This window comes from Talpa europaea, assembly GCF_964194135.1.
Source record: "Talpa europaea genome assembly, chromosome: 2".
Classification (NCBI taxonomy): domain Eukaryota; kingdom Metazoa; phylum Chordata; class Mammalia; order Eulipotyphla; family Talpidae; genus Talpa; species Talpa europaea.
Genome location: NC_140068.1, coordinates 94073865 through 94085138, shown reverse-complemented (window position 1 = coordinate 94085138; position 11274 = coordinate 94073865). Strand labels below are relative to the sequence as shown.

General features: G+C 50.3%; 1 protein-coding gene across 1 annotated transcript; it reads left to right on the top strand.

Annotated features, from left to right (window-relative positions):
* Positions 1-3515: 3515 nt before the first annotated feature.
* Positions 3516-5515, top strand: CDKN1A (cyclin dependent kinase inhibitor 1A; the record flags this gene model as incomplete). Its single annotated transcript, XM_084228072.1, has 2 exons — positions 3516-3945; positions 5466-5515. The coding sequence occupies 2 exons, from the start codon at positions 3516-3518 to the stop codon at positions 5513-5515; spliced, it is 480 nt and encodes a 159-aa protein (XP_084084198.1).
* Between the last annotated feature and the right edge of the window lie 5759 nt (positions 5516-11274).

Genomic DNA, 11274 nt, shown 5'->3' with positions numbered 1-11274 from the left:
CGGCTCGGGTCACTCTACGTCTGTCTGCCCCGTCGGAGCCCGCGGGGAGCCTCGCGTCCTCCCTCCCGAGGAACAGGATCTTGGAGCTGGGTTTGGCACTTTCGGACAATTCCCTCCCTCCACGTCGCGTTTGGGGAGGACTTTCCAGCGGTTTTGTTTTCGTTACTCTAGTCTATTTTTATTTTCCAGGGATCTGACTCATCCCGTGATTTTGGGCGTGGAGATAAGGTGGAGGGACCAGATTTCTGTGCGCCTGTTCCTGCGGGGTGTGTGTGTCTCCGGGTGTGTGTGTGTGAGTGTGTGTGCGTGCGCGCGCGCGAGACACAGATGGCGAGGGCGCGCGCGGTTTCCCAACAGTGGCGGGGGTTTCGGAAGCCTGGTTGGCTCAGAGTGACGTGTTCGCGGTCCCGGCCCCCCTCCCCCTGGCCCCCTCCCCACCCGACTATGACGTGCAGCCTCAATGGAATCGAAGTTTTGGCGGGCGGGGAGCTTTTTGCAGGAAACTGACTCATCACAACTCCCTGTGCAAGGCCCTACCCACGTACCTCCCACCCGGCGCGTGATTTCCTGGAGACCAGCGCCCCCTCCCGGCCCCGCGCGATCGCAAGCAGCCTTCCCGCGACCCGGCGGCGCCCGCCTGGCTTTCCCGCCGCGGCTCCTGCGCGGGTGCAAGGTCGTTTTTCAGTCCCCCGCCTGCCTCCGCCTCCTGCCGTTAACCAGAATACCCCATTGGTTGCACAGCGTTTACTCTTTCCTTGTGACTTAAAATATGGTTGAAGTCTAAGGCAGGAAGGCCAACAAGGGAAGCTATTCTCAGTTACTTGTTTGTAAAGTAAGGGTTTGTGTTTTCTGAGCTGGGAGTTAGGACACTGGGTTTGAGAGTCTATTTTGATGGAGAGCCTTAAAGGAAGGGCGGGCAGAAGGTGGTTCTGGAACCATCTTCATCTCTGAGAAGTCCGGGAATATCCAGCTTCTCCTCCTTTGCCAGTGGGAACATTAAGACTCTGAATGACCTTTTCGGTTACCCAGTGGTTGTCGCCTTTTGGCCAGCACCCCAGGAGGACTCCGGAACCCGCCAAACACAGCTTAAATCTCCTTCCATTTGAATACTTGATCTGGGGAGGCGTGTGGGGGGGGTTGGTGGGGAGGTTTATTAATCTATATTTTGAAAAAGCTCTCCAAGTGATTCTGATGCTCCTCTCTGGCTAAGCAACCTCAAAATTAGAGGGAGTGGAGTTCAATGCCAGGGCACAGAACCCTAGGCAAACAGGCATGGGTTCAAATTTTGCCTGTGCCATTTGTGAACTGTGTGATCTTTGGCAAGTTTTAACTTCTCTAAGCCATTGTTATCTCTTTGTAAAAAAAGTTAATATACCCACTTCTTGGGAAAATGCGTATTTGCAAGCTTCTTAGAATAGCCCCTGCCTGGTACATAAAAATATGTAAAGAGTCCCAAGTCTTGCCCAGAAGCTTGGGCAAAGGTTGTTGGAGGGCTCCGCCCACTGCACGGTGTAATGTCTTTGTGGTGTAGTCACCCTGGTGTGATTTGGGGGCAAGTTTCCTATCTCTTTGAACTCCTGGCCTTTAAACTTGAGGGCATCTCCTCCCTACCAGCTGAGACCTGTGGTTGTGGGCTCCACTCATTATGGGAGGTAGGTGGGGAGGGATGGGTGTGGCATGGATCCAGGGCCTCCTGCCCTAGGGGGTCACTCAGCAGAGCTTTCACCCCCAGAGTCTGCAAATCGGGACTTGTCCCCAAGAAAACCCAGTCTCTGCCAAGATCGTGCAGTCACTTAGCCTTGGAATCAGGCCAGAGTATGGCAGATGGGTGCTAGCACTCCCTTCTGGACAACCTCACCCTCAGTTTCCCCTCTCGCCCTTGGTTTCCCCTCTCTTCAAGTAGGAGGCGAGGAACCGGGTAGACCAGTCACCTTTAATTTTCTTTGCCTGCAAAACTTGTTCCTTGGATGCAGGCAACATAGGGCAGGGGCTTGGAGATTGTCTAGACTTCAAATCACCTGATGTGCCTGGCAGGATGTGGCTCCGCCTGGGAGAAATCATTGCCTGGCCCTGCCCTGCCCAGCCCCTCCTCACCCGCAGGCTGCCTGCCTGATGACATGCTTGGGAAAGGCCCTCAGACCACAGCACCTGTCAGCTGCTGTCTGAAGGAGATGGTGGCTCAGGGGAGTAATAGGGAGGAAGCTCAGCCAGGACTGAAGGCAGAGAGAAATAACAATGCTTCTCTTTGCCAAGTACTTCTATGTACCAGATGCTGCTCCCAGCATGTTACCTACACTAACTCAGTTATTCTCACATTTGTCTTCTGAGGCATTTGCTTATCACTGCCTCCATTTTACAGATGAGGAAAATAGAGCCCAGAGAGGGTGATTCATCCTCACAGAGCAGAGACTGGATTCTAGTGCAGGCATTCTGGCTCCGGAGCCCTTGTTCTTTTCTTTTCTTTTCTTTTCTTTTCTTTTCTTTTTAAAGATTTATTTATTCATGCATACAAGAACTGGGGTGTAGACCAGAGGTGTGGGGGGTGAGAGGATTCACCAGAGACAGAGCGGGGAGCAGAACAGGCAGACTGACTGAAATACACTGCTGAGGGGAGCAGTGGGCGAGTCAGCAGAGTCTGCTGCACCATGTGGGTAGCTCCCTAGCTGGGGGGTGCTGCAGTGGCTGCAGATTGCTTAATAGCCTATGTCTTTAACCCCTGCTAACCCCTGCGCCACTAGGGAGGCCCCCCCCAGCCCTTATTCTTAAGGAGCCTCCCAACCCTGCTCCATCTCCCTTACTTGGAGGGACTCACCTGGGGCTTGTTTCTACAACCGTGTCTGTAAACTTTCAAATAGCACCATTTTACAGATGAGGAAACAAACCCAAACTCAAAGATACTAGTACCTTTTAAAAATGTCGGTAGTAAACAGCAGAGTTTGGACTAGATCCTACATGTTTTTTTCCCTATAGTCCAGGGTACTTTTAAGTTGCAGAGCAAGGTCACTGTCCATGGGCATCTGGGGGTGGGGTTCGGGAGGATAGAGGGGCAGTCTGCCTGTCTATTCTTTTAGGAGTTGACCTCTTGGCCAGAACCGGGTTTGGAAAACTGCTGAACTCTGGCAATTCACACGTCCTGGGGGCATTCGCACCTATGAGGAACACCCTAGGCTGGAAAACAAATTGATTTGAGCTCATAATACCTGGTAGTAAACAGGACCCTGATCCCTGTGATTGCATTAAACTTGACTTTGTTGACATAAGCTTGCCTTTCAGCTACCCACTCCCTAGTGACCTTGGGGTGCCAGGCTGGTTCAGCTGTGCCCCCAGACACCCAGTTTCTACTGGTGGCAGGCTTGGGGGACCTGCATGAAGGAGGTGGTGGAAAAACAGCTGGAAGGAATCTGAGACACCCTCTCACCTCCTGTTCTAGAAGGAAGATCTCACCTGGGGGTACGCCAGGGAGGGTCCCAATTCCCAAGTGACCAGGCCTTTGTTGTGTCTCAGCCGCAGGTACCATGCCAGAGCCGTCAGGAGATACCCGTCCCATCCCAAGGGGCAGCAAGGCATGCCGCCGCCTCTTTGGCCCGGTGGACAGTGAGCAGCTCCGCCAGGATTGCGATGCAGCAATGGCCAGCTGTGTGCAGGAGGCCCGTGAGCGGTGGAACTTCGACTTTGTCACCGAGACACCACTGGAAGGCGACTTCGCCTGGGAGCGCGTGCGGGGCCTCGGCCTGCCCAAGTTCTACCTGGGGGGCCGGGACGACCTAGGAGGGAGCAAGCGACCTGGCACCTCATCCGCCCTGTTGCAGGCGACAGCTCAGGAGGACCACGTGGACCTGTCGCTATCTTGCACCATCCTGCCTCACACCCCTGAGCGCCCTGAAGCTTCCCCTGGTGGGTCTGGAACCTCTCAGGGCCGAAAACGGAGGCAGACCAGCATGACAGGTGAGGACAGGGACAGGGAAGGACACTGTAAGGAACCTAGATACAAAACTCACGGTGTAAGGGCTGACCTTTCTGATCCAGTTTGCTCATCCTGCACAAGGTAAACAGCCCAGAGAGAGGAAGTAACTTGCCTGGGCTGGGGATTCCATCCTATAGGAAACCCATAGGATCCCATCCCAGAGGAAGTGGCTGCCAGTCTACAGCCAAGATCAGCTGGTTGGCATTCATTGGGATAAATAGCCAGGCCCTTTACTAAGTTTCTAACATGGATTTCATTTAGTCCTTATCTCCATCTTATACCATGTGACATTTTTACGACTCATATAGGCAAGGAAACAAGAGAGGTAGAGAGAAAACTCATGATAATTTCCTGGCCATCCTATCCACACTGAAGTTTCTTTCATCACACGTACTTCTCGTTCCCCAAGCCCTGCCTATTGTCTTTTTTTTTTCTTTTAAAGATTTTAATTTTTTTTATTTATACAAGAGCCGGGGTACAGGCCAGATGCATGGGAGGGTGAGAGGATTCACCAGAGACAGAGCGGGGAACAGAACAGGCAGACTGATGAAATACACTGCTGAGGGGAGGAGCGGGCGAGACAGGAGAGGTCTGTTTGCCATGTGGGTTGCTCTGAGGCTGGTGGGGGTCAAACTGGCGCTGCAGAGGCTGCGGACAGCTTTGCAACACTGCGCTCAACCGCCTGCGCTACCAGGGAGGCCCCCCTTGCCTATTGTCTTCTTTTTGACACTTTTTCTATTAAAAATTCCTTATGAAAAACTACTTCCCTCTCTTGCTGGTTATCCACCTCCTCCACTAGAGTATCATCTCCATGAGAAAGGGGTCTGTATGTCCCTTGGTCATTGCTGAATCCCCAACACCTAAAATGGTGTCTAGTATGGAGTAGGTCCTTGATAATGAATGAATGGTGCTGACATGCAGGCCCTAGACCCAAGCCTTATTGGAGGGCCTTTCATTGAATTCGTGTTGCACCATATCCATCACCCTCATTTTATAGGTGAGGAACTTGAGGTTCAGAGAGATGAAGCCAACCCCACCGCCAGTTTGCAGCTGGGTGAGAACTAACAATAGCGATGATGATAATAACAATAGCAATAGCTGACATGTCATGTGTAGAGCCCTTTTCACAGCCTATGGGGTGGAATCCCTAGAGTGGAGATGTCCCAGAACAAGGAGGCAGTTACCCAGGAGACCTGACAAGTAGCTAGTGTGACCAAGGAACCGAAATTTTTGTTTGCTTTGAGTTCATTTAAATAGCACAGGGCTGGTGGTTCCTATACCAGGCAGCTTGGCCGTGTGCAGGCTGTGGATGTAAGTTTCAGTATCAGTCACATCTGTGAAGTGCTGTGCGGTGCCCCGTAAATGCCCATCCCTGCTCTAGGTGGCGGCGTAGCTGCCGGTTCTTCCCTGTTCTGGGGAGGATGTCCTTTTGGCCCTGTCTGGGTGTCTCTGTGGTGCCTGCTTCCTCCTGGCCCAGCTGACTTGTGTTCTCTCTCCTCAGATTTCTATCACTCCAAACGCCGGCTGATCTTCTCCAAGAGGAAGCCCTAACCTGCTCACCAGAGGCCGCACTCCTGGAAACAAGGGGGGCCCCCAGAGCCCCCCTCTTTATCCTCTGCCTTAGCCCTTCAGTTTGTATGTTTTAATTATTTGTGTTTTAATTTAAACTCCTCCTCATGTACATACCCTGCTTGCTACCCTGGCCTCTTGCATTAGGATTATTTAAAAAAAAATTAGATATCAGTACAATAGGCTTATTAGGATGCTAGGTATTTTTATTATACAAACTTATTTAAAATCTCCTCATTCTCCACTCTCCACTTCCTCTCTCCTGGAGGGTAAGGTGGGTTGGCATGACCCTTACCCCTGGGTGGCACTCTCAGGAGGGGTGGTGTAATCCCTGTCTCCCGGGTGTTAGGAAACTCTGCCCCTTTCCTGCATTCTCAGCCCTGCATTCTTTATCATTTGAGAAGTAAACAAATAGCACTTTGAAGGGGGCCCCTGCAGAGTGGGAGCATCATGAAAACTTTGGAGTTCCTTCACCTTCCTAAGGTGGGGAGGGGTGACCTTGAAGTGGGCACAGCCTGGAACAGGGCTGGACCTGGCATGCTCCTGGCCTGCAGTGTCATGGGGCATGGGGAAGGTAGGGTCCTGTAGCAAACCCCCCTGCCTCTCCCCACTCCCTCTGCAGCCCGCAGAGGAGCCAGCCTCCATGTTTGGCCTCCACCCTGCTGGCTCCCCCCTCCCCCCTGCACTTTTCTAGGAGTCCTGGATGCCCCTCCTTTCCAGCTGGGCTCTCAAGTCCTTTGTTCCTCTCCCCTCCCCCCATGTCCTTTCTCTAACCCCTCTCAGCCCTGGTGGCAGCTGTGGGGTGCTGTCCTCCCCGACTCAGTGGACTGAAAGGAGAAGAGACATGTTAAAAGTAGGGGTCCCCAGTTCTACCTCAGGTAGCTCAAACAGCTATGACCCCCCCTTCTTAGCTCTTGGGGGAGGGGCCCTGGGTGGCCAGGCAGGCCTGCCTCCTTGAGTGGGGAATCTCTCTGTGTAAGGAGCATGTGGGGAGGAGCAGACTTTCCTAGGAGGAAGAATGTGACGCCAGACCGGAACTCATCCAAGCACCTTCCCCATATGCCCTCCCCTCCTCCCCCACTATTTTCATTGCACTTTGAAAAGCAGCTGAACAAGGAGTCAGGTGTTTTAAGATGATGGAAGTAGAGGCTGTGGATTGGACACATAAAATGGGCTGATAAGGACCTGGGAGTTGTGAATTGTCTTTCCTGGCTCTAAGCACTGAGCCCTGGAGACACCAAAGCAGTTAGAGGGTCTGACCCCAAATGCCTTCCAGCTCCCATAACATCCTGCCCTGGCCTGTTTTGTCCAGGCTCCCCGTGTGTCCTGGTTCTCCTGATTCCACCTAGACTGTAAGCCTCTTAAGGGCAGGGACCATGTCCTGCATTGCTCTGTGTCCTTCACAGCTCCTCCCACAGTGCTGGGTATACAGCAGGTGCTCAATAAATATTTCTTGGTAACTTTACTTGTACTATTACTGTTGTGGTCAATATACTTTGTTATTTATAAGAACAAGTAGGTGGAGGTTTGGGGAGGTTTTATAAATTAAAAAAAATGACACATTTGGAGTAAAAAAATGCAGAAAGTGTAGCAAACAGGAAGATCATGTGGCAAAAAAAAAAAAAGACAACAAACAAAAACAATAAATCATCGCACCTCTGCAAAGATCACCAGTGTCAATGTTTTGGTTTGTTGTGTGGTCTCTTAAGTAAAGAACATATTGTTGGATATCATTACTCATCAGAACACTGCAAATTAAAACCACAATAAGATACCACTACACACCTACTGGGATGACTAAGATGAAAAAGATTGACAATGCCAAGTGTTGACAGGCATATGGAACAACTGAAACTCTTTCCTTGCTGGTAGAAGTATAAAATATCTTAAGTATTGAGAAACATCTAGAACAATTGGCAATATCTTCCTTAAAGATGCCCCTCCTTGTGCTTGTCCTATCATGCAGAGATTCTATTCTAGGTGTGTTATCTGAGAAATAATCTAGAGAAGTGAGTATATATTTCCACCAAAAGACATTCATAGCAGCACTATTCTTAACAGACCCAAACTGGAGATGACCTAAATGTCCATAGCAGAAAGTGATATGTAAATTGTGGGACTACTGATGTGTAGAATGCATCATTAAAAGAACAGTACTATTACCTGCACCTTCTGATTATTCATAATTAATCCTAAGACGGCAGCTTAAAATAAACATTTGCTCCTGATTGTGCAGTATGTTCAAGGACTACTTTTCATATGTTGAATAATTCTCTGTACAGGAAATGACTTGGCTCTAGAATGCTAGGATACTGAGATGAGGCTCTCCTATTGGGACTTTACAGAGACTGCTTTGTCTGCTTGTCTTCTATGGATATTTCTAGTGCCATGGGATGTGCTGGGTCGGAGCAAGTGCTTGTCCCATAGCATGGGCCTGTCACAGAAGATTTTCTGCTCTGCACTCCAAACATGATAGCATCCCAAGTCATGCCACAAGGGTTGGAGCAGTATACAGCCTCAAAAATCCAAAAAGGCCCACCCGTTCTCTGCCCCTTGTTAGTGGTAGAAAGCCTGCTGTAGAACCACTTGCCTTTTCCCATAGGGGGTTGCCCCAGCATGCCCCAGTTCATTTGCTCACTGAAAAGTAACGAGATAGGTCTCTGAATTTTTGTAAAGAGTGAATGTGACCCACTTTGGATACCCTTGGCTGATATGGACTGGAAAAGAATGCACTGGCCATATTAACTTCTTACAATCAGAGGCTGTGTAGACTATTCTAGTAAAGATAGCATATGTGATACGATGGCTGTAATTCAGGCCACTACATGGATGACCATCAATTGCTGTGCTTAATACTGTTTTTAGAGGAGCAATATGGGGTGGATCGAAGGGGGATTTGATGGGAACTGAAACAGGGGCAGAGAGGGCTACAAAAGGGCAACAAGGCAGGAGGCCGGAGGGAAGGCTGGAACAGGCACTCACCTGCCTGGGCTCTGAGAACAGAGAGCTGCCAAAAAACCCCAAAAGGCCAAAAACCAAGGACTATGGCAATACAACACCCACGCAATAGGGGCCTGTGGACTGTAGCCTAACAAAGGACAGTGCCACAGTCACTGTCTGTGGGTTCTTAACTGTGCACATGATTGCAAGAAACCTCAGGGGTTTATTCTACAAAAGGGAAACAAAGAGCTCACTGTACCCACAAATGGCGGCTGTCTCACCCAGATAGTGTCAGTGATGGTCACCACTGGTCACCAGGAGTGCTGGACAGCACTGGCCAGTAATGATGGTCACTACTGGTCCCTCAGAGACGGTGTCAGAGACACCCAGTGTTAACAGCTCTTTGTGAGTTGTTGTGTTACACCAACAGCAAAAGTCTTTGGCTTCTCTTCCATCCTTGGAGGTTGGCTTCTGGATGCTTCTTTTCCTCTTTCTTTGGAGGCCAGGAATGGAGCTACCCCTTATTTCTTCTTCCTTTGGAGGCTGGACCCATCTTTTCTTCAGGGGCTGGCATCCTGTCCTTCTCAGGGCTGGCACTGTCTCCCCTCAGCTCCCTCTGACCCTGGCTTATATCCTCTTTCAGGGTGCCCCACCCACAAGTCTAATTGGACCATTTTTCAATCCTGTGACTGACTGCACCATTCACCAGTCAGCCCATAGCACCTGATTGGTCCATTCCATGATCCCAGAAGTACACTGTCACATAAAAGGGCTCTGAGGAGCAACTGCCACAACAGACTTGTGGGGGAGCAGCAGGGTGAAAGATCACCACTCCCCCTGCTGCCTCCTGCTGCTGAGGTGGCTGGGTCCTGGTAACAAAAGTCTGATTGGGTCAGTTTTCAATCCTGTGGCTGATTGGACCATTTAGCACCAATCAGCTCGTAGCTCACACCTGATTGGTCCATTGCATGGATCCAGGAAGTTCATTGCTATATAAAAGGTCTCTGAGGAGCAACTGCCATGACTGACAAAAAGGCAGTTACTGGGCTGAGAGCAACTGCCACAACTAACTTGTGGTGGTGCAGCAGGGTGAAAGATCACCACTGCTCCTGCAGGTTCCCACAATTGAAGCAGCTGGGTTCCAGTAACAGAACCACCCCACATCCTTGAGTCTTTGAGAGTATTGCTAACTTCTGCAATTTTACCTGGGATGTGGTATTACTTCTGATTTACTATCTTGACCAGTGAGATAATTTTAGAGACTTCTACTTGCTCCTTCATAATGGTTCTTGTTCCACAGGTTAGGGAACCAATGTGAGGGCTCTGCTCCCTGCTATGTATGTCCATCCCAATTTGCAGCAGGATCTAGGCGATAACCACAGGTGTGGGCCCACACACCCATTGGGCCCATCAGACTCAGATGAACCTCATTAGGATTCCATATATCATCTGACCTCATATCTCTCCCTACTCTAAAAGGAAATTGTAATGGTATTTTGGGTTACCTGGTACCAATGTGTAGGGTAAAGAAAATATCAGGCTTTTCTGCCCTTCCGCCATCAGGATAGATGATGGATCCTTGTCCTGAATGCATGCCTGATGGCGGGCACCTGGAATAGGGTGTGGGCATAGGTAGATGGGATTCAGCTGAGCTAAGACTGTGCTTTTAAGGGCAGCGTCACGAGGGGACGTGAGCAGCACCAGTAGCAGCAGTAGAAGCAGAAGCAGAAGCTGAAAGAGAAGCTGGGAAGAAGCAGAACGAACGTTAGAGAGCCCAGATAGAGTGAAGACTTGCTGGGGGCTGGGAGGCCTGCCAGCCTCCCAGCCCCCCAGCCAGCACCCCTGCCTGCCATATGCCTGGTGAACCCCAAATAAAAAACCTGCAAAACTACTGAGGACTCTGGCTCCTCCTTGACCCGGTCTGCATGGGATCAGAAAACCTGCACTGTATCCAGGTCCTGCCCCTTACACAATGTAAGCCCAGATCCTAGCTCAACAGACCTCAAAAGATCTGGTTATTTCTTTTTCAATACTCTATAGCTCTTCTTGTAACTAGCCAGAGCATACTTTGGGAAGAAAATGGAGTATTTATGTACTTAATAGTGGTCTTGGGGTCTTCCTGGTGGTGCAAGTGGTTAAGCACAGCAGTGAAGCTATCCACAGTCTCTGCTACCCACATGGCACAGCAGACCTCTCCTGCCTTGCCCGCTGCTCCCCCTAGCAGTGTATTTCAGTCAGTCTGCCTGTTCTGTTCCCCACTCTGTCTCTGGTGAATCCTCTCACCGCCCCCATCTCTGGCCTGCACCCCAGTTCTTATATGCATAAATAAATAAATCTTTTTTTAAAAAGTGGTCTATGGCTTTCGCTTCACTCAGTAGGTCTGGGTGTGAAACCTAGCTCAAATCTGGAAACTAAGTGAGAAAGTGCCATTTTCTATCCTGGAAAATGGCATCACCACCCAGGATCTGCTATGGTTATGTCAAGCAATGCCCTCATCAAATGCTCATCTCTTACCTTGGGGAACACCTCTGCCATAGGATCCTCACATCAAGGGCCCCTGGTTACCATTCAGGCCTGTGTCCACCTTCCTCTGATGATTCAGGGGTCCTTTGTGGCCTCTGCTCCTCTAGAATCTTACTGTCTCTGTTGAGACAGTAAGCTCAACTAGCACATCCTCCTCTCACTAGTGCATCCTTTATTGCTTGGAGAAGGGAGTGTCCTCCTGGGGAGGACACTAAGCAGGTGGGCTTTCATGCAGTGAGCCCATGAGATCTTGTCCACCTCTGTGAGCCTTCCAACCC